The 23,500-nt window shown below is 39.9% G+C and overlaps 1 protein-coding gene across 1 annotated transcript in view; it reads left to right on the top strand.

Moving 5' to 3' along the window:
• tdrd12 (tudor domain containing 12) overlaps positions 1-23,500 on the top strand; it is a 725,767-nt gene that overhangs the window by 28,159 nt on the left and 674,108 nt on the right. Inside the window, exon 3 of the mRNA XM_051932225.1 lies at positions 2,099-2,235. Coding sequence (XP_051788185.1) covers positions 2,099-2,235 — 137 coding nt within the window. The remainder of the gene's footprint in view (positions 1-2,098; positions 2,236-23,500) is intronic.

The raw sequence follows: 23,500 nt of genomic DNA, 5'->3' as shown, positions 1-23,500 counted from the left end.
ACATAGTTTTCCCCAGACAAAGCATCTGAATCCTTGAAGAGGTTTTTTTTTTTTTTTTTTGGTCGTTGGAGGTCAGGACTTTTGGAAGTGCACTCTCCTGCTCTAGAACTGTCTCAATTATTTTCTGCCTTTATTCCCCCAGCCTGTTGGTGTCTCTGTGTTGAGTTGGTGAGCAGGCAGACACAGCTGCATCTGAAATTCAGCCAGCTCCCTCCTCCTCCTCCACCAGCTGCAGGAGAAGCTGCTGACAATTCTTTTGCATAAAGAAATTGCCCAGGTCACTGGGTTATCATCCATGCCATGTTCTATAATAAAACATGCTTTTACTTTTTATTATTTTTCATTTATATTAAAAGGAAGTTCACTTAGGTCTAATGAAATCTAATTAGCACATGGCTGTACATTAGACATGCATTTAAATGAGTTACAATTTTAACTTTCATTTGTTTTTTAATAAATAAACCTGTAAAACACATTTCATTTTTGGAAAAAACAAAGTCTAGCCTAAGAGCATTTTACATTTGAAGATGTGAGTTCCAAAATCTGCTAATTACACCTTTTGGTAATATTTAGTGAACACGTGATTGTGACTTTTCATGCAGTTGGTCATGCGCAGAAAATATGTTTGAGCTTCAAAATCTGCTAATTGCAACAGTGTAGCGCTATAGTTTTAGGGATTTAGTTTCAAAATCTGCTTACGGACCCAGATTTTCCTATTTATCTCCAAAATTTATCTTTTGTACTTAGCTGATTTTGGAACTGAGCTCTTCATTTTATACTGTAGCTAATTTAAATTTCATGAAATAAGTAGGCCTAATGTTTTTAACTGACAAAACTCCCTGCAAAGGAAGCAGTTTTAAACTCACCTTTACTGCTTACTTCTGTCTTTGGTAAATATAACACTTAAGCAGTTTTTTAAAACTTGCACCTACTGATTTCCAGACGAAGTTGATGTCCAAAACACTGCATCCTTTGCCACTTTAGTGATTGCACATCTTTGATAACTTTGCTCCCATTGTTGGTTGTTAATTTCAACGAGACTCTCTTCATCCAGCTTTGTTTACTTGGGTATCTTGCAGAGCTTCGGCTATGTGCCCCCAAGTGTGGTTTTGTTGAAATGGCTCGTTTGCAGATGCACGTTTTATCCCCGATTATTCAATGAAACGAATAGTCACAATTAAATATGGCTCGCAGGTGCAGCTTGACTACATATCAGTTGTTAATGGAAAATGTTTTAGTTTAGCGATCAAGCTGGTAAGGGTATGTCTGACTTGAATGTATATGTTATGCAGTTATGTTATGTAATTGTGACTGGGCAATATGTATCGCGGGTCAGCAGTTTTGATCAGTCTTTTAAAACCATCCATTTCCACTGGTAAGACCGGAAGCATTTATTTGCTGTGTAGTAAGGAACTGTTTCATTGATACCATGCCACTTTGTACTTTTCTTTTCATAAGGCAATATGTGAGTAAATGAAGCTTGCAATGTCTTCTGAATTGGTTTAGTTGTTTTGTGTGGTGAATGCTTTGTAACTGCAGTATTAGAACAGAGATTAATAGCCTACTTGTACTGAATTTTGTGCTGCTGTTTTAAGTGATGCCTTTTGGCATTCCCCACAGATTTTATGTGATTCTGCTCCTCATCTGACCTGTGATGTCTAAACCAACTCCAAATAATTGATCGATTGTTCTAATTTTAACATAATAAGCAGTTTTCAGTCATAATTTGTGTATCATGCCCCTCTACATTGCAAGTTGTTTACTTGCACTTGAATGGGGGAAGGGGTGCTAGCAGAGCACAGTAGTGAAGCAAGAGCAGGCAGTGAGGTATAAGAAAGGTTTTCTGCAAAATTTAAACTTTATTTAAACTTGATATAAACGATACTGCCTCAATCCATATTCTGCTCTGTTTATATCCCAGTATATTTTAAAATCTCATTATATCGCCCATCCCTAACTGACATACAAGCAAACTGACATAACCATATATTTAACTAAATAAAATGATGTGAAAATTCACCTTTGTATTTTTCTTTTCCACTTGGACACTTGTATTGATATAATATGTAGTAATTTTGATTTTATTTCTATTTCTTAGGTTTGCATTGTTTATTCTAAAAAGATTAAAAGCTGGTGCAGAGCTTTCATAGATTCACACCATATGGAATCTAATGGGAATCATGTTATGTGCTTTCTTCTTGATTATGCGGACTATGTCATCGTAGAAAAAAAACAGTAAGTATTTATATACAGAAATGTAGCCCTAAGAGAGAGAGAATGTACAGATACAGACACATGGATAGGGCTGATGAGGATTGCTTGTTGTGGGTGGTGGGCGGTAGGCTGGATACTAGCTTCCAAGTTGTGAATGTACAGTGTAGATTTTGGTAATTATGAAGTAAAAACAGGCAAGTGCTGTTACTGTGGTCTGAATTGAGTTATTGTTGGAATTTTATAATTGAATATACTTGGCACATGAATATAACCCGCACATTTTGTCTGTTTCGGTTTAAAAAAAACCTGTACAACCTGCACATTTACACTGATTCATTAAAAAGAATATAACAAGAAGGCCTGAACAAATGTAGTCTTCAACCGTCAATAGCTTGCAAGCGCAACTCATAATGGTAACATTCCTCACTTTAAAAGTTATAAATTACTGATCAACAGTGTTCAATGCAAAACGTATTAATAAAAAAAAAAAAAACGAAAAAAACAAAATAAAAAGTAATTCACTGTCAATTTTGGTTGCTACATACTATTTTTTTCTGTAGCAAAACCTCAAATTTCACATTAATAACTAATTGGTTTATCCATATGATGAAATGGCTCCCAAATCCGTGTATGTATACAGTATATAGTACCTAGGATATTTTTACTACATCAAAATGTTCTAAAATAAACTGCGGAAAGATGGGTTGTATAGAGTGACATCACTATCAAAAATAACTCCTAATAATTTGACAAATTTACATTTCATGTGTGTGAATTATGCTTATGCTGCTTAAAATTACACTTGCTTCTGAAAATGAAGAGTACAATTCTCAAGCGTGAACAAACTGTCATGCAATGGAGATGGAGCTCAGTGTGTTGGGCTGCAAAGCTCAGAGGGGCATGTACATACACTGACTGGGTTATGATTTCAGACCCGCCCATGTGCCGTTATCTGTGTTTACATAGTTAGCTGTGGGCGGCTTGGAATTTGTCACCCAATTCCCTCCAGTTAGCCGCTGTGGAGAGATTAAGTTGATCTGTCCAAGTACTACTTAGTTTTCCTCCTGAAATGATTGGTTCATAAAATGCTGTGTGAGCTCTAAAATGTTAAGTTGTTATACATTTTAGAATAAGTTTCTCTCTGTTGTGTTATGTTTAAATGAACTGTTAATTTGTTACATCATTACAGTTTGTGAGCTTTGAACCAGGGTAACACCTAAGTAATATTAGTTTATTTAACATAAGTTATGGTGGTTTAATGCACAGTTTTTAGAGTGTGAAGATTTGCATTATAATGCATTAACTGTTTTTCAGACTAATTTCCAAATTACTGTTTTTAATATGCATTTCCCCATTTTTGTATTAATGTGGCTGTGGCCAAAGATTTTGAGGAGGGAGTATGTGTTTTGTTGAGACTAACATACAGGCTGCCTGCCTATATAAGGCCGTCCGCTGCTCCGGTCTCTTCATTCCCTTCCTTGCTTTGCCACAGTATTCATGTCTCCCTGCTGGTAACTGCAGCCTTTTTATTTAATCCATGGCTTCTCCTCTGTTGTTCGTTTATTACGATTATACTTATTGTGTAGGTATTTTAGACTTAGTTTACATTGTTCAGGTACCCATTTCCTTTATCGTTCCAACAGTACCCCCATTAACATGTCTATCGAGGTGATCACCATCGATCAAAGAACTGTCACTTACCGAGTGGTTTCCATGCCCGGAGATGGCGACTACCTTTTCCATTCTCTGTGTTGCATATTGCACGGCCATATCAGGCTCACTCTTGATATTGAGGAACATTGTGTCTTATGTATTGAATGACTGGGACAGGTTCAAGGTGTGGACTGATGACGGTACAGGAGATAATTATACTACACAGGAGCACTATAACAGTGAAATGCTTAAGCCCTTCACCTATGGTTCTGCATGTTAGCTGATGGCTGCCGCTGAATTGTTCGATTTTCGCTTTCAAGTGTACCGAAATGGCCAAATATTTTACACCTTTGGACAACTGCCAATGCCTCTTAAACATCTTAGATTCACACGCCTCCAATTTCCAGTAAGGCTCTGCTTCGCAATGACCATTAATAAGTCTCAGGGACAGACCCTACAAAAGGTTGGCATTGATTTGAGGCAAGATTGCTTTTCACATGGCCAACTGTACATTGCATGCTGAAGAGTAAGCTCAGCGCTCAGCTTGGTCATATTACAACTGGAGGGCCGAACTGACAATGTGGTATACAAAGAGATCCTTAACAAATAATTATTGGTATATTTTCCCTCAGTTTAAAAAGGTTTACTTTTTTAAGGTTTATCTTAATAAAAATTTTAAAGCAGTACTTCGCTGCTGCGAAGCGCGGGTACCTAACCATGCTCGTGTATGTGCATGCCCCTCTGAGCTCTGAACCTTGCCCCCGAGCTCTGTCTCTGCCCTATCCCACAACCCACAGTGAGGACCTACTTGAGCTGTAACAGTTTAACGCTTGAAAATTATAATTTTAATTTTCAGAAGCGCAAGCTAGTAACTTTTGAGAAATGCAAGTGTAATTCACATATACAGTGCATCCGGAAAGTATTCACAGCGCATCACTTTTTCCACATTTTGTTATGTTACAACCTTATTCCAGAATGGATTAAATTCATTTTTTTCCTCAGAATTCTGCACACAACACCCCATAATGACAATGTGAAAAAAGTTTACTTGAGGGTTTTGCAAATTTATTAAAAATAAAACAACTGAGAAATCACATGTACATAAGTATTCACAGCCTTTGCTCAATACTTTGTCGATGCACCTTTGGCAGCAATTACAGCCTTAGGTCTTTTTGAATATGATGCCACAAGCTTGGCACACCTATCCTTGGCCAGTTTTGCTTATTCCTCTTTGCAGCACCTCTCAAGCTCTATCAGGTTGGATGGGAAGCGTCGGTGCACAGCCATTTTAAGATCTCTCCAGAGATGTTCAATCGGATTCAAGTCTGTGCTCTGGCCGGGCCACTCAAGGACATTCACAGAGTTGTCCTGAAGCCACTCCTTTGATATCTTGGCTGTGTGCTTAGGGTCGTTGTCTGGCTGAAAGATGAACCGTTGCCCCAATCTGAGGTCAAGAGCGCTCTGGAGCAGGTTTTCATCTAGGATGTCTCTGTACATTGCTGCAGTCATCTTTCCCTTTATCCTGACTAGTCTCCCAGTTCCTGCCGCTGAAAAACATCCCCACAGCATGATGCTGCCACCACCATGCTTCACTGTAGGGATGGTGCCAGGTTTCCTCCAAACGTGACGCCTGGCATTCACACCAAAGAGTTCAATCTTTGTCTCATCAGACCAGAGAATTTTCTTTCTCATGGTCTGAGAGTTCTTCAGGTGCCTTTTGGCAAACTCCAGGCGGGCTGCCATTTGCCTTTTACTAAGGAGTGGCTTCCGTCTGGCCACTGTACCATACAGGCCTGATTGGTGGATTGCTGCAGTGATGGTTGTCCTTCTGGAAGGTTCTCCTCTCTCCACAGAGGACCTCTGAAGCTCTGACAAAGTGACCATCGGCTTCTTGGTCACCTCCCTGACTAAGGCCCTTCTCCCCCGATCGCTTAGTTTAGATGGCCAGCCAGCTCTAGGAAGAGTCCTGGGGCCTCATGCATAACGGCGTGCTTAGAACTCACACTATAACATGGCATAAGCACAAAAGCAGGAATGTGCGTACGCACAGAAAAATCCAGATGCAGGAACCTGTACGTATGCAAACTTCCACGTTCTTCCGCTACATAAATTCCGATCAGTGTGAAAAGTAATGCACGTACACGCGCCTTCTGTCCTGCCCCAACTCCTCCCAGAATTACGCCTCTTTGAATATGCAAATCAATATAAATAGCCCTTAAGCTCAGCCTTCTGTGAAAAGACAATGGGAAAAGCACGGGGGAAAATATAAGAATTTCAGCGAATACCAAATGGATGCAAAGGAAAAATGTACTATTTGTTGGTTTAAACAGTAGTGTAATCAACAAAATGAAGCTGATCAAGTGACAGAGTGTCGGAGAAACTCGAAAGCTCAAGTTCACAAAGTCGCACAGTGCCCGAAATAAAAAAGAAATCACATATCAAAGTTGCCGTGAAAAGGCAAGTCGTAGCCCACCGTCTGAGTGTCATATGAAAGCTTATTAGGGTACAGACAAAAAAAAATAGGCACACAGTGGGGGAAAAAAGCACGAAATGTCAACTTTAATCCCGAAATTTCCGCTTTAATCATGTAGTTTATTTTGCCATTAAAGTAGAACATCATAAACTTCATCTTAAAATCGTTTAATTTACTAGTTTCTCAAATCCCATTGTAACTAAAGTAGCACATTAAATGCGTTGTTCTGTATTTTATCTTCTATGTGCTCTGTGTGTGAATCACTACCTGCTTCTTAAACGGGCTTTCTTTTTCTCCGACAGGACACAGAATCCATTACATTCGTGATATTACAGCTCTCTGAATAATTAAAATACTGAGATGTATACATGATATCTTTTTCATGATGATAGGAGTTCAAGCATGTTATTAAACATGGGAACATGGTGGCACAGTGCTTGTTCATGTCTCACGCAAGAGGCTTGCTGCGCCATGCGCGACCTTCGATGAAATAATTTATTGCAGCAGTACTGTCTCTTTCAAACGTACTAACCTCCAATTCCTGTCCTTACTTTTCTTTCTCCAAATACCCAATCGCCACACAATCAGCTCTGTAATAGACGTGAAGCCATCTGTAAGCTTAGAACGCCAATTCTTCAAAACTTTTAAGGAACATTGAAATATCTTCATAGTACATGTTTAATTATTCTATCCGTCTATCCTTCCAGTGTCGCGTCAGCACCAGCAATAATACAGCGCAAGGCAGGAGCTATCCGTGAACTAGTTAGCGCTGCGGCACCGTGTCCTCACATGTTTAATTATTAACAATACAGATTATTTAAATGAAGTTAAAGTTTTATCTGTATAATATAATCAACATATTTTGCTGCATTTCAACTTAAAAAGGATATCGTCATCATATGTAAATACGCGCTTTATAAAGTGGCGCAGGTTGTGCAATATTATAACTGTATCCCAAGTTTACAGTGAGGTGATTGTACTTATAAGTCAAAACAGTTCTACAAGGAGCACTTGATGGACTGATTTAGTGTGTTTATAGTTCTTGGGATGAAACTTTTTCTAAAGCCCGAAGTCCATACAGGAAAGTCTCTGAAACGTTTTGCCGCGGCTCAAGCAGCGTCTGCTTCGTGCTGTATACCGATAATTCTCTTTCCGATCAGCTGCTGCTGTGATTCCCCACTCAGATACAGTGATATAAATACTCCGAGTGGTGCAGTGAGAGTAATATGGAAAAAGATGACCTGCTGTGGCAACCCTTAACAGGAGCAGCTGAAAGAGGAAGAAGATGCATTGAGAGTAACAACGCTAAAGCAGTTATGGTATTTGGAATACTATGGCTATTCCCTGGACCATTATATTGCTGCAGGTTAATTACAATCAGATGCATTACACTAATAAACAATATGCAGTTAGTTTCAGTGTCTTTATAAAGCCGCGTCAGGAATGTGGATCTAAGAAAGAAAGGTTGACCACACAGGAACAGTAGCACTGCTTTGACGCTGGGTGCCGCCAGTCTGCAAAACCGAGTGGAGAAATTGCGTACGCCAGGGCATGAGGTACCGTGGAAAAGTGCGTGGCTTTACGCCAAGTTTAGGTTTTATACATTGCGATTTGAGCGTGGAAACGTTCGTATGCACCGTTTATACATGAGGCTCCTGGGGCCTCATGTATAACACCGTGCGTAGAACTCACACTATAATATGGCGTAAGCACAAAAGCGGGATTGTGCGTACGCACAGAAAAATCCAGATGCAGGAATCTGTGCGCACGCATACTTTCACGTTCTTCTACTACATAAATCCCGATTTGCGTGAAAAGTAACGCACGTGCACGCACCTTCTGTCCCGCCCCAACTCCTCCCAGAATTACGCCTCTCTGAATATGCAAATCAATATAAATAGCCTTCTGTGAAAAGACAATGGGAAAAGCACGGGAGAAAATATAAGAATTTCAGCGAATACCAAGTGGAGGCAAAGGAAAAACGTACTATTTGTTGGCTTAAACAGTGGTATAATCAACAAAAGGAAGCTGATCGAGTGACAGTGTCTCGGAGAAACTCGAAGGCTCAACTTCACAAAGTCGCACAGTGCCCGAAATAAAAAAGAAATCACATATCAAAGTCGCCGTGAAAAAGCGAGTCGTAGCCCACCGTCTGAGTGTCATATGAAAGCTTAATTAGGGTACAGACAAAAAAAAGGCACACAGTGGGGAAAAAAGCACGAAATGTCAACTTTAATCTCGAAATTTCCACTTTAATCACGTAGTTTATTTTGCCATTAAAGTAGAACATCATAAACTTCATCTTAAAATCGTTTAATTTACTAGTTTCTCAAATCCCATTGTAACTAAAGTGGCATGTTAAATGCTTTGTTCTGTATTTGATCTTCTATGTGCTCTGTGTATGAATCACTACCTGCTTTTTAAACGGGCTTTCTCTTTCTCCGACAGGACACATAATCCATTACATTCTTGATATTACAGCTCTCTGAATAATTAAAATACTGAGATGTATACGTGATATCTTTTTCATGATGATAGGAATGAAAGCATGTTATTAAACATGGGAACACGGTGGCGCAGTGCTTGTTCATGTCTCACGCAAGAGGCTTGCTGCGCCATGCGCGACCTTCACTGAAATAATTTATCACAGCAGTACTGTCTCTTTCAAACGTACTAACCTCCAATTCCTGTCCTTACTTTTCTTTCTCCAAAAACTCAATCGCCACACAATAAGCTATGTAATAGACGTGAAGCCATCTGTAAGCTTAGAACTTCGATTCTTCAAAACTTTTAAGGAACATTGAAATATCTTAGTAGTACGTGTTTAATTATTATATCCGTCTATCTTTCCAGTGTCGCATCAGCACCAGCAAGAATACAGCGCAAGGCAGGAACAATTACTGAACTAGCTAGCGCTGCGGCACCGTGTCCTCACATGTTTAATTATTAACAATACAGATTATTTAAATGAAGTTAAAGTTTTATCTGTATAATATAATCAACATGTTTTGCTGCATTTCGTCTTAGAAATGAATACCGTCATCACATGTAAATACGCGCTTTATAAAGTGGCGCAGGTTGTGCAATATTATAACTGTAGTGCAAGTTTACAGTGGGGTAATTGTACTTATAAGTCCAAACATTTCTACAAGGAGCACTTGATGGACTGATTTAGTGCGTTTAGAGTTCTTGGGATGAAACTGTTTCTAAACTGCGAAGTCCGTACAGAGACTAAAGCGTTTGCTCTGGCTCAGGCAGCATCTGCTTCATGCTGTGTACCGATAATTCTCTTTCCAATCAGCTGCTGCTGTGATTTCCCACTCGGATACAGTGATATAAATACTCTGAGTGGTGCAGTGAGAGTAATGTGGAAAAAGATGATCTGCTGTGGCAACCCTTAACGGGATCAGCTGAAAGAAGATGCAGTGAGAGTTACAACGCTAAAGCAGTTATGGTATTTGGAATACTATGGCTATTCCCTGGACCATTATATTGCTGCAGGTTAATTACAATTAGATGCATTACACTAATAAACAATATGCAGTTAATTTCAGTGTATTTATAAAGCCGCGCCAGGAATGTGGATTTAAGAAAGAAAGGGTGATCACACAGGAACAGTAGCACTGCTTTGACACTGGGTGCCGCCAGTCTGCAAAACCGGGCGGATAAATTGCGTACGACAAGGAATGAGTTACCGTGGAAATGTGCGTGGCTTTTTACGGCAAGTTTAGGTTTTATACATCGTGATTTGAGCGTGGAAAGGTTCGTACGCAACATTTCTGTGCGTACGCACCGTTTATACATGAGGCCCCTGGTGATTTCGAACTTCTTCCACTTACGGATAATGGAGGCCACTGTGCTTATTGGGACCCTCAAAGCAGCAGAAATTTTTATGTAACCTTCCCCAGATTTGTGCCTCGAGACAATCCTGTCTCGGAGGTCTACAGACAATTCCTTTGACTTCATGCTTGGTTTGTGCTCTGACAGGAACTGTCAACTGTGGGACCTTTATATAGACAGATGTGTGCCTTTCCAAATCATGTCCAACCAACTGAATTTACCACAGGTGGACTCCAATTAAGCTGCAGAAACATCTCAAGGATGATCAGGGGAAACAGGATGCACCTGAGCTCAATTTGGAGCTTCATGGTAAAGGCTGTGAATACTTATGTACATGTGCTTTCTCAATTTTTTTATTTTTAATAAATTTGCAAAAACCTCAAGTAAACGTTTTTCACGTTGTCATTATGGGGTGTTGTGTGTAGAATTCTGAGTAAGAAAATGAATTTAATCCATTTTGGAATAAGGCTGTAACATAACAAAATGTGGAAAAAGTGATGTGCTGTGAATACTTTCCGGATGCACTGTATATAATGTAAATTTCTTGTAAATTATTACAATTTATTTTTGACAGCGACGTAACTTAATAGGATTGCCTTCCATAATTTCACCTTTGTTCAAATGCTTTGTTGCAGATGAGGTTTTGTAAATGATGGTTCACAGACATGTACAATGGAAAAATATGTACCCTAAGTTCTTGTCTATAAGCTGCGGCTTATCTAAGGAAAAAAGTTGTGAAAATGAAAAAATAGAATATCGGCTTATACATAAATCCGGGTTATACAGTAATCCCTCCTCCATCGCGGGGGTTGCGTTTCAGAGCCACCCGCGAAATAAGAAAATCCGCGAAGTAGAAACCATATGTTTATATGGTTATTTTTATATTGTCATGCTTGGGTCACAGATTTGCGCAGAAACACAGGAGGTTGTAGAGAGACAGGAACGTTATTCAAACACTGCAAACAAACATTTGTCTCTTTTTCAAAAGTTTAAAGTGTGCTCCATGACAAGACAGAGATGACAGTTCTGTCTCACAATTAAAAGAATGCAAACATATCTTCCTCTTCAAAGGTGTGTGTGTCAGGAGCACAGAATGTCACATAGATAGAGAAAACAATCTCTAGCAAACAAATCAATGGTGCTGTTTGGCTTTTAGGTATGCGAAGCACCGCGGCACAAAGCTGTTGAAGGCGGCAGCTCACACCCCCTCCGTCAGGAGCAGAGAGAGAGAGACAGAGACTGAGTTTGTTTTTCAGTCAAAAATCAATACGTGCCCTTCGAGCTTTTAAGTATGCGAAGCACTGTGCAGCATGTCTTTTCAGGAATCAGCTTTACAAAAGATAGCAACGTGAAGATAATCTTTCAGCATTTTTAGACAAGCGTCCCTATCGTCTAGGTGTGCGAACAGCCCCCCTGTGCAATCCCCATACGTCAGGATCACAGATAGTCAGCGCAAGAGAGAGAGAAAAGTAAGCAATCTAGCTTCTCAGCCATCTGCCAATAGTGTCCCTTGTATGAAATCAACTGGGCAAACCAACTGAGGAAGCATGTACCAGAAATTAAAAGACCCATTGTCCGCAGAAATCCGCGAACCAGCAAAAAAACCGCGATATATATTTAAATATGCTTACATATAAAATCACAATTTAAATGACCGCTATGTGCGCGTGTTGACTCGGCGACGCCCAGAGCAGAAAGAACGCGCTCCGGCCGTGCCATGCGGGGAGTGAGAGAGACGCCAATATCTCACACTCTCTCCCCCCTTAAAGAAATTAAATGGGTGCGAGTGAGACCACTGACCTCCCTCTCTTCTATTAGTTATAGGTTATAGTACGTTCGGCTTATCCATGAGTCCGGCTTATCTATGATAAGATTTTATTTTAAAAATTCGTATGATTTTTGGTCTCCGGCTTATACACGTTTCCGGCTTATAGACAAGAACCTAGGGTATTTAAAATGTTTTCATAATTTTCTAATGATTTTGATTTGTACTCTGCTCTTTATTTTTTGATGAGGAGAGGGCACATGAGCAGGTCCATTTTTTTACTCAAACTCTGCTGTAGGTATGGCAGTTGGAACTTTGAGTCCTACAATGCTGTGTTCACGGAATTAAAGTGTTTCTTCAACGGAAAGAAACTCTGACCTACGTAAGAGAACAAGTTGGAGAATGTCATTACACATAAGTAAAAAAATAAGATACATTTCAATATTTAGTTATATGAATTGCGAAGGCAGTGTTAATTCACTGTTTTAGTTTTAAAGTCACAAGTAGATTGTGTAGGGGATTGTTTTCAAATCTGCACTTTACCTTTGAAATTTTGATGATTTTACCATGCACAAAAAAACTTATTTAATCTATGTAATACAAATGCAGCAGTTTGTATTTATACGTATGCATCAACATCATGGCAATTGCTTCCTGCATCCTAATTCCACTAGACATAGTCTTAGGGGGAAAAAAGTCACTCATATCTTTAATCCTGCCTTTTTCATTTTTGTAATGTTTTGGGATGATCACCACAAACTGGTAGCAGAAAATATTCCAATGAAATTCTTTGAGAAGTCAAGCAAATTGACACCTTTTATTAGATAACTAAAAAGATTACAGTATGCAAGCTTGTGAGGCAGCTGAGGCCCCTTCTTCAGGCAAGGTAAATAATCACCATTAAACAGTTGAAAGTAACAGTGATTCCTTAGTGGGAAGAAGTTGAGATATAAAAAGATGAACTGCATAGAGCACCATATGGCATTTGCACAGTTCATTAAAACTAGTATAAAGTGATTGCGCACCCATTCTTAAGTATGAACAATTTCTTATTGAAAAATCATCATGGTTTCAGAAGAGGTAGGTCATGTTTTGCTAACATTCTGGTATTCTATAAGAAAGCAACAAAAGGATGTGATCAAAATAGAACATATTTATTTTGACTTTCAGAAAGCATTTGATAAGGTGTCAAATGAGAGGTTGGGCTACAAGAATTGGGAGTTCAGAGTCTTGTATGTAAATTAATGCCAAATTGGTTCAGACACAGGAAGTAGAGGGTTATTGTGCAAGGGTACTCTGTCAGAATTGGGTGATGTTAAGAGTGGTGATCATGGGGGTCAGTGCTGGGGCTGCTGCTATTTTTAAAATTCAGTGGGTACGGAAAGTATTCAGACCCCCTTCAATTTTTCACTCTTTGTCATATTGCAGCCATTTGCTAAAATCATTTAAATTAATTTTTTCCCTCATTAATGTACACACAGCACCCCATATTGACAGACAAATAAAATAATTTTTGAAATTGTTGCAGATTTATTAAAAAAGAAAAACTGAAATATCACATGGTCCTAAGTATTCAGACCCTTTGCTCAGTATTTAGTAGAAGCACCCTTTTGAGCTAATACAGCCATGAGTCTTCTTGGGAAAGATGCAACAAGTTTTTCACACCTGGATTTGGGGATCCTCTGCCATTCCTCCTTGCAGATCCTCTCCAGTTCTGTCAGGTTGGATGGTAAACGTTGGTGGACAGCCATTTTTAGGTCTCTCCAGAGATGCTCAATTGGGTTTAAGTCAGGGCTCTGGCTGGGCCATTCAAGAACAGTCACAGAGTTGTTGTGAAGCCACTCCTTCGTTATTTTAGCTGTGTGCTTAGGGTCATTGTCTTGTTGGAAGGTAAACCTTCAGCCCAGTCTGAGGTCCTTAGCACTCTGGAGAAGGTTTTTGTCCAGGATATCCCTGTACTTGGCCGCATTCATCTTTCCCTCGATTACAACCAGTCGTCCTATCCCTGCGGCTGAAAAACACCCCCACAGCATGATGCTGCCACTGCCATGCTTCACTGTGGGGACTGTATTGGACAAGTGATGAGCAGTGCCTGGTTGTCTCCACACAGTGCAAGACACATGACAGCCCGCATGAAGTTTGCTAAAAGACACCTGAAGGACTCTGAGATGGTGAGAAATAAGATTCTCTGGTCTGATGAGACCAAGATAGAACTTTTTGGCCTTAATTCTAAGCGGTATGTGTGGAGACAACCAACCCAAGGGAAGGAAGTGAATGTAGAAAAGAAAATACTCAGCAGACAATGTTTTGCGCATTATCGCTGAGTCGGACTCTGATTGTTCAGAATCTGATTTTGTTGACAGTGATCAGGAGATTGAGCAAGAGAGTGAGGAACTGGCATCAGCTGATCGGACACCAGCCGATGCCGCCCCAGCTGATTGGCTGCCAGCTTAGTGCAAGGTTCGTGTGGGAGGAATACCCAGACTTCACAAGACAGCATGACTTGCTGTTGGACACAATAGATTACCAGCCGCTGGAATACTTCTGGCTGCTCTCTCCTGATGCTGCTTTTCAGCTGCTGTCAGACGAGACAGACAGATAGGCAGAGAAATTTTTTGAATCGCGATAGAGATGGGACTAGACTGGTGATATGACTTCAGGGAGCATTGGTCCAAACATGCTTTTTCCCCTGGTGGCTTTGGACATGTTATGCCGCGTGATAGGTACGTACTGCTGCAAAGTTTCTGTGATAACCAGAAGCAAATCCCAAGGGGTGAGCCAGGCTATAACCCCATGTATAAAGTTCAGCCCCTGCTTGACATTGTGGAACCAACATATAAACAATTGTATCAGCCTGGCCGTGATTTGTTTGTGCATGAATCTATGATAAAACAAAAGGGACACCTTTTTTTCTGACAATATATTCCAGCCATAGCCCACAAAGTATGGCCTAAAGGATTTTGTGCTGTCAGAAGCAAACACTGGTTTCTGCCTGAAAGGAATTACATATACAGGAAAGTATTTCTTTCAAAGAGAGAACTGTCCCTTGTCAAGTCAGGTTGTGCTGGAGCTGCTTCAGGGCTATGAACATTTGGGTCATGTTGTGTATATGGACAATTTTTATACATGCCCAGAAATGTTCATGGAGCTACAGAGCAGGGGTTTTGGAGCTTGTGGCACAGTAAGGGTGAACAGGAGACACATGCCTTCACAGTTGAAGCCATACAGGCTGAAGATGAAAAGAGGTGACAATCTGGTTTTCATGCGGGCGGATTACTTGGTGGCATTGGCATAGCACAATGTCAAACGGGTGACTTGTCTCTCTATAGTACACACTAACAATATACAGTGGGGCAAAAAAGTATTTAGTCAGCCACCAATTGTGCAAGTTCTCCCACTTAAAAAGATGAGAGAGGCCTGTAATTTTCATCATATGTATACCTCAACTATGAGAGACAAAATGAGGAAAAAAATCCATAAAATCACATTGTCTGATTTTAAAGAATTTATTTACAAATTATGGTGAACAATAAGTATTTGGTCACCTACAAAAAAGCAAGATTTCTGGCTCTCACAGACCTGTAACTTCTTCTGTAAGAGGCTCCTCTGTCCTCCACTCATTACCTGTATAAATGGCACCTGTTTGAAGTCGTTATCAATATAAAAGACACCTGTCCACAACCTCAAACAGTCACACTCCAAACTCCACTATGGCCAAGACCAAAGAGCTGTCAAAGGACACCAGAAACAAAATTGTAGACCTGCACCAGGCTGGGAAAACTGAATCTGCAATAGTTAATCAGCTTGGTGTGAAGAAATCAACTGTGGGAGCAATTATTAGAAAATGGAAGACATACAAGACCACTGATAATCTCCCTCGATCTGGGGCTCCACGCAAGATCTCACCCCGTGGGGTCAAAATGATCACAAGAACAGTGAGCAAAAATCCCAGAACCACACGGGGGGACCTAGTGAATGACCTGCAGAGAGCTGGGACCAAAGTAACAAAGGCTACCATCAGTAACACACTACGCCGCCAGGGACTCAAATCCTGCAGTGCCAGACGTGTCCCCCTGCTTCAGCCAGTACATGTGCAGGCCCGTCTGAAGTTTGATAGAGAGCATTTGGATTATCCAGAAAAGGACTGGGAGAATGTCATATGGTCAGATGAAACCAAAATATAACTTTTTGGTAAAAACTCTACTCGTCGTGTTTGGAGGAGAAAGAATGCTGAGTTGCATCCAAAGAACACCATACCTACTGTAAAGCATGGGGGTGGAAACACCATGCTTTGGGGCTGTTTTTCTGCAAAGGGACCAGGACGACTGATCCGTGTAAAGGAAAGAATGAATGGGGCCATGTATCGTCAGATTTTGAGTGAAAACCTCCTTCCATCAGCAAGGGCATTGAAGATGAAACGTGGCTGGGTCTTTCAGCATGACAATGATCCCTAACACACCGCACGGGTAACGAAGGAGTGGCTTCGTAAGAAGCATTTCAAGGTCATGGAGTGGCCTTGCCAGTCTCCAGATCTCAACCCCATAGAAAATCTTTGGAGGGAGTTGAAAATCCGTGTTGCCCAGCGACAGCCCCAAAAGATCACTGCTCTAGAGGAGATCTGCCTGGAGGAATGGGCCAAAATACCAGCAACAGTGTGTGAAAACCTTGTGAAGACTTACAGAAAACGTTTGACCTCTGTCATTGCCAACACAGGGTATATAACAAAGTATTGAGATGAACTTTTGTTATTGACCAAATACTTTTTTTCCACCATAATTTGCAAATAAATACTTCAAAAATCAGACAATGTGATTTTCTGGATTTTTTTTTCTCATTTTTTCTCTCATAGTTGAGGTATACCTATGATGAAAATTACAGGCCTCTCTCATCTTTTTAAGTGGGAGAACTTGCACAATTGGTGGCTGACTAAATACTTTTTTTGCCCCACTGTATGTGAGAAAGTGCAGCAACAGACAATTGAAAAGGAGGCACCAATGCAACACATATTGTAAGCAGTGCAATGTGGCAATGCATGCAATTGGCTGCTTTGATCGATATCATACTTTGCAGGACGCTGCTGTGTAACATGTATGTGATATGAATGTGAAATCATATAGTACAGCTATAGCACAATGAGTAGAGTACAAGACCAAGGAGTTTATGCTCAAGCTTTGTAATGCACTGCTGAGGCCTTATCTGTAGTAAATTACAGACAAGCATGTTAAAGGTGAAGGCTATAAGACCATTTCCAAGCAGCTTGATGTTCCTCTGACAACAGCTGCAAATGTTAAGTTTAAGGTACATGAGATTGTAGCTAACCTCTCTGGAAGATGCAGCAAGAGGAAAATCTATTCCAGAATGGACAGAAAGATAGTGAGAATAGTAAACATAAAGCCAAGGACAACTTCCAAATGATACTAGCTGAACTCTAAGGTCAGGGTCCAAAAGTGTCTGATCGCACTATCATTTGCTTCTTCAGTGAAACGGGGCACAATAGAAAAACATAAAAGCCATACTGGAGTTTCCTAAAATACTTATTAGTAAGCCATAAGGCTTCTGGGAGAATGTCCTTTGGGCAAATAAGACAAAACTAAAACATTTTGGCAAGTCGCATCAGCTGTATGTCCACGTATGAAAAAAAAAGTGATTTGCTATTATTACTATAATAAAAGCATACATATGATTTGATTCTGTAACACCCAGTGTAAATATTTGCTACCCGTGAAAAAGATTGCTGAAGGAATATAAGCAGACACACAAACGTTGGTGAATTATGTCATCTTGGTATTTTATTGTGACTTTAATTTTTTTGTTGTTCAGTTTTATTCTTGAATCAAAGCACACTTTTTTCGTTATACCTTTGTGAAAGTGTTTTATTTTATATTCCAGTATCCACTTGAATAACATATCTGTCTCTGCATCTCTGTTTCCTTAGGAGCCACTAGCTCTCCGGAAATGTGTTCTTTTGAAATTGCGGCGTTTTAAGTAACCGAAAATATAGAGATATGATATTAAAAGGTGATATTCCTCCCATAGTGGTACGTCGGTACAAATTACATAAGAGAAAAGGATATATCTTAGCTTTCTTTACTGGCGACTTTACACGGCATTACAGAACGGGAAGCTTATGACAAACATTATCAAGGTGGGATCTTGATCTATGCAGTCTGCCATCTTTTCGTTTGCTGCACAGGAAGGATATTTCGGGACGAATGACGATATCAGTCATTCGGCCGTCAGCTTCAAAAGAACACATTTCCGGAGAGCTAGTGCCTCCTAAGGAAACAAAATGGCGCAGTCGGCAGGGTTGTGGCTAAATTAATAACCGTATATTATTTATAATGTAATATATATAAAATATGCTTCTGATAATGACAGTCGGATACTGAGTATGTATCGATGGTTGCGCGCTCAGACATGAACTCTCGTGACCGAGTAAAACTGCCTTAAAATGCCTGGCCCTAACTAGAATAGGGATATTAATTAATCCAGTGAATGTACAAGAGGCTGTCTTGTAACGGGCCACAGTGCATGGGGCTAGAAAAAAACACAACAGACAGCTGTCGGCGACTTGTGGTAGCATCGGCTAACTACATAATGCGAGTTGGACTTTTAAGTCCAAAGCATAATTATAAATGTGGGAATAAACGACGAAACTAAGTCGGACGCGATAAATTGAAAACAACATTGTTAAACTTACAGACACGAGACTGGTTATCCAGCATAAAGTGAAACGGCACAGAGTGGACAACACAGATTAATCAGCTGCCGTACGAAGTCCAAAATCTGCCGTGAGAAGTAAACATGCCATGTTGGGGAACACTTATTAAAAATAAGCTGCATCATTTAGCCATTATAAACAATATGTTGTAAAAACTACAAAGAACTGCGCATTATTAAGATTTGATGCAGGCAGGCATGCACTTACCTTGTCGTTTGACGAGTCAGTCACGCATCCAGCGGGTCTGCAAGTCAGTTACTTACAGATGAACAGTGTAAATGCTGATAAAATCCATAACGGCTAAAATTAATAGTAGAAATCTTTAATGGCATAATAGAAATCCAATGTACACGGTTTGTCCGCCTGTTAAAACGCAGTCGGTGAGCTGTGCAGCTGTCCCTACCACTCTGCCTAAAAGATTAAAGGTTAAAGGTTTTGGCAACCCCCACCTATATTGTACTGCTAAAGAATCATGCCGTTTGATTAAACACACAGAAATTATTGAAATCGTCTTATAAATATAGCTTAAATTACGAACCTATGTTATAAGCTAATGTTTAAAAAGAAACTGTAATGCAAAAGATTGTAAGTCCAGCTGAGTAAATCTGAAGCCATGATATGTGCAGACATTTTTCTGCAGAAACAAAGTTTTATGGACTCTTAACAAACAGATTATGAACATGCCACTGAAGTGAGATGACAGCTGTTGAAGGATCCCATGAATGACTGCTGTATCCAGTGCAAACCTAGAGGGAAGTGTTCCTCTGCTAAAAATGGACAGCCACCATGTGTGCATCTCATGAACTCTCTAATGGCAATAGGACTGTTTAATTTTAATGTTCCAGTAAATGGCAAAGACTTGTGTCCTGAAGCAGTCACACGTTTGTTCAGAAGGATCTGCAAAGCCACCAAGCAAAAGACTTTGTCTACAAACCACTGGATTGGACAAGGCATGTATATAGAAAGCTTAGGAATATACTTGAAAATGTTGTAAGAGGGGCTCAAAGGTATGAGGATTTGCATAATTTACCACCAATAATATTAAATTGTAAATTGAAAGGGAATAGAACCATCCGATAGTGAAGTTGGGAGGATACAAATAGTGAACAAATTATGCAATAACACTAGTTAAAAACAATTAATAATCATAACAATAGATCTAGAATAGCATCTGAGTTATGTTACAACTATTATAACTCATAAAAGGGATTAGACACCCAAGAGTGGGGCACATATAGCAACATACTGAAGTTAGAAATGTTACGAGTGCCAAAGAATAGTGAAATCCATCAAGATGCTATATAGAATTATAATGTAATCTGATCCTATGATACCAACTGCATGGGTTCAGTGGTATTTAGATACAACACTGATTTATGTAAGACATAACAGATCTCCATCTACACCACTGATGAGATACAAAGATCACTACTTGGTAACACCATGTTAAATGTAACTGTTTGTCCAAATGTACTGTAACTTGTCATTGTTAATGTTTACGCTGGTATTAGATGAATGGTACAGGAGCTATAGTGGCACTACACCTCACATTTCCACAAATGATCTTAAAATGTCTACACTGTGAAGGGGGATCGAGTACCTTTTGCTTTGTGGATATGACTTTCAAGTATTGTTTTTGTCACAGATCCAGTGACAAGGGGTGGTTTGTTATAATATGTTTGTTTTAATATTAAGTTTAATGTCACTGTCTCTGTGCAAATTGTTTTATGGATTCATTCACACATGCAGACCAAGTATGGCACACAGGGGCTAGGCTGCATTTAGAAACCTCTAGTCTAGCAGTTTGGAAAATGAGACAACTGCAGGTAGGCATTGTACTATTCCTGTATTTTTGGAGGTGGGGTTGAGTCCTTTCCTATCCTTGTTTGGAGACCAGAGAGAGAGAGAGCCTGCAGAAGGAGAAACCAGTATATAAGGCTTGGACTGCTGCCAAGACACTTTGAAGCTGACGGGCGAATGACTGATATCGTCTTTCGTCCCGAAAAATCCTTCTGCGCAGCGAACGAAAGATGGCAGACTGCATAGATCAAGATCCCACCTTGATAGTTTGTCATAAGCTTCCCGTTCTGTAATGCCAAGTAAATTCATCAGTAAAGAAAGCTGAGGTATATCTTTTTCTCTTATGTAATTTGTATCGCCGTACCACTATGGGAGGGATATCGCCTTTTAATATCATATCTCTATATTTTTCAGTTACTTAAAACACCACAATTTCAAAATAACACATTTCCGGAGAGCTAGTGCCTCCTAAGGAAACAATCTTTCGCGCATGCATACACACATCCATGCAGGAAAACGGCATTATTTGAAAATTCTATGCCATTTGAACATGAGTTGTCATTTGAACATTTTTTTTTCCCGATCTTGCCTGTACTCCACGTTACAGTTCATGGTACTGAGACAGGCTTCTTCTTTTTGGGCGCGTACACCATCAGCATGGCACTGCCAGATCTAAACACTAGCGTGGACAATTGCTTGTGCACTAAAATAGCTGCAGGTGGAAGTCACACTTTATTTATGGTGCCAAACAGAGTTGTGTTGCGGTGCAGCAACAAGTTCGTTGTACCATGTGAACGTCATGGACAGAATAAAACTGAATAAAAAAAAAAAAAAACTTTTACAAGTAGCCAAAATTTACACTGGGTGTCACAGACTCAAATCAAATGTATGTTTTTATTGTAGTAATAATAAGAGCAGCTCACTACTCAAAATAGAAAGAGCTCAGACTCGAACCCGCAAAATCTTGATTATGAGGTAGCAGTTCTTAAATCTGCACCAGCCACACTTCGACTTTCTATCCATTGATATTTGGATTTGGGCTTTTACTCATTGGCAGCAACATGTAATTAAATGATTTTTTTCTTTGGTTATATTCTTGAATAAAAGTGCACTTGTTTTGTTATGCCTTTTGTGAAAGTGTTTGTTTGATTTTTCTTCACACATTATACATTTCACGTCATTATTACTATAACATGGTAAAAGTTTCTGTTTTAGTTATGTGTTCAACATTTCTTGCCTCGCATTTCCTGATATCCAATATTTACGCAGATAGTTGTAGAAACGGAACACATATGAAATGTATTCCAAATAATGATATGTTATTTACCTTATACAACTCCAGGAACCTCACACCCAGATAAACAGACTTGAGCTGGAAGAACTTCAGCTGCGTTGGTGGTTGGAAAGGGATAGCAGGCTGATTGACACATTTGCCAAACAAAGACGCTGATGAAAAGGTCCAAAGGAATTTAAGGTGGCCCTGCATTATGACTTTTTTCTTAGGCTTCAGAGATTCTAGTGTTAATTGGCTGTAGGTACTTCCTCATGCTACCAGTAGTGTCAAGGACACTAGCATAACACAAAACTAGAGAAGAATCAGTCAGGAAAAATAAGGAGAGAGAAATTATCTGTGGCCACCACCTGCACAGCTATTCCCTTTTTGGGAGTGTTCTTGCTTTTGCCTCTTCAGCGCATCTGTTGTCACTTTCATTTGCACCAAAGCATGTGCCGCTGATTAACTATTGCTCATGCTTCCTTACTGGACAGAATGATGTAGCTGAAACTTAATTGACTTGGTGATATACAGTGATTATTAAGTGTTTCCTTAATTTTTTCGTGCACTGTAGAATGTGAAGGTTATATCACACAATGTGTAGAGTACAAGTCAAAGGAGGTTATGCATAAGCTCTATAATGTACTAGGTAGACCTCATCTGGAGTATTTTTTTATAGTTTTGTTTTTAAGGCTACAGAAATGACATAGCTGTGCTAGATAAAGTCCAGAGTAGTGTGTCTAGGCTGATTCCAGGACAGTAGTGGATGAGTTATGATGAAAGATTTAAAGAGCTGAGCGTTTTTCATTGTAAGTAAAAGGATGTCAAGAGGTGACATAACTAAAGTGTTTAAAATTATGTAGGGAAGTAGTACATTGGATTGAGTCTGTTACTCAATGAGTTCAGCAAAACCATGGGGACACTGTTGGAAACTTTGGAGTAAATTTTGATTTGATATACTGCATTTTGCCTAAATATTAGTTTTTCTTTGCACAGAGAACCATGTAATATGCTGCCAAGTAGTGTGGTAAACAGTAGGACTTTAAGGACCTTCTAAACTTGATATTATTTTGGAAGGATTAAATACATAGAACTGGCAAGCTTTGTAGGGCTGAATGGTCTGTTCTTGTGCAGATTGTTCTAATGTTCTAAATGTATAGTGGTTGAACTAGCGTATGTGGTTTTCTTGCTTTGAACTAGGTCTGCACCCTCTGCACACAGTCACCTCTGATGATCACGGGGTCCATGAGGGGCCTAGGCTTCCTAATATCTACCACCTGCTCCTTGGTTTTGCTGGTGTTCAGTTGTAGGTGGTTTGAGTCACACCGTTTAACAAAGTCCTTGATTAGGTTCCTATACTCCTCCTCGTGCCCACTCCTGATGCAGCCCACAATAGTAGTGTCGTCACTGAACTTTTGCATGTGGCAGGACTCTGAGTTGTATTGGAAGTTCAATGTATATAGGCTGAACAGGACCGGAGAAAGTATAGTCTCCTGTGGTGCTCCTGTGCTGCTGACCACAATGTCAGACCTGCAGTTCCCAAGACGCACATACTGAGGAGCAGAGGTTGGATGGAGTTGAAGGCACTAGAGAAGTCCAGAAACATAATTCGTACTGCACCACTGCTTCTGTCCAAGTGGGAGAGGGATCGGTGTAACATATAGATGATGGCATCCTCTGCTTCCATCTTCTCCTGGTATGCGAACTGAAGTGGGTCGTAAGGGTGTGGCGGACCTGTGGCCTGAGATGGTGATGCAGCAG

The sequence above is a fragment of the Erpetoichthys calabaricus genome, chromosome 9 (genome assembly GCF_900747795.2).
Source record: "Erpetoichthys calabaricus chromosome 9, fErpCal1.3, whole genome shotgun sequence".
Taxonomy (NCBI): Eukaryota; Metazoa; Chordata; class Cladistia; order Polypteriformes; family Polypteridae; genus Erpetoichthys; species Erpetoichthys calabaricus.
This window is presented reverse-complemented; position numbering and strand designations above follow the sequence as displayed.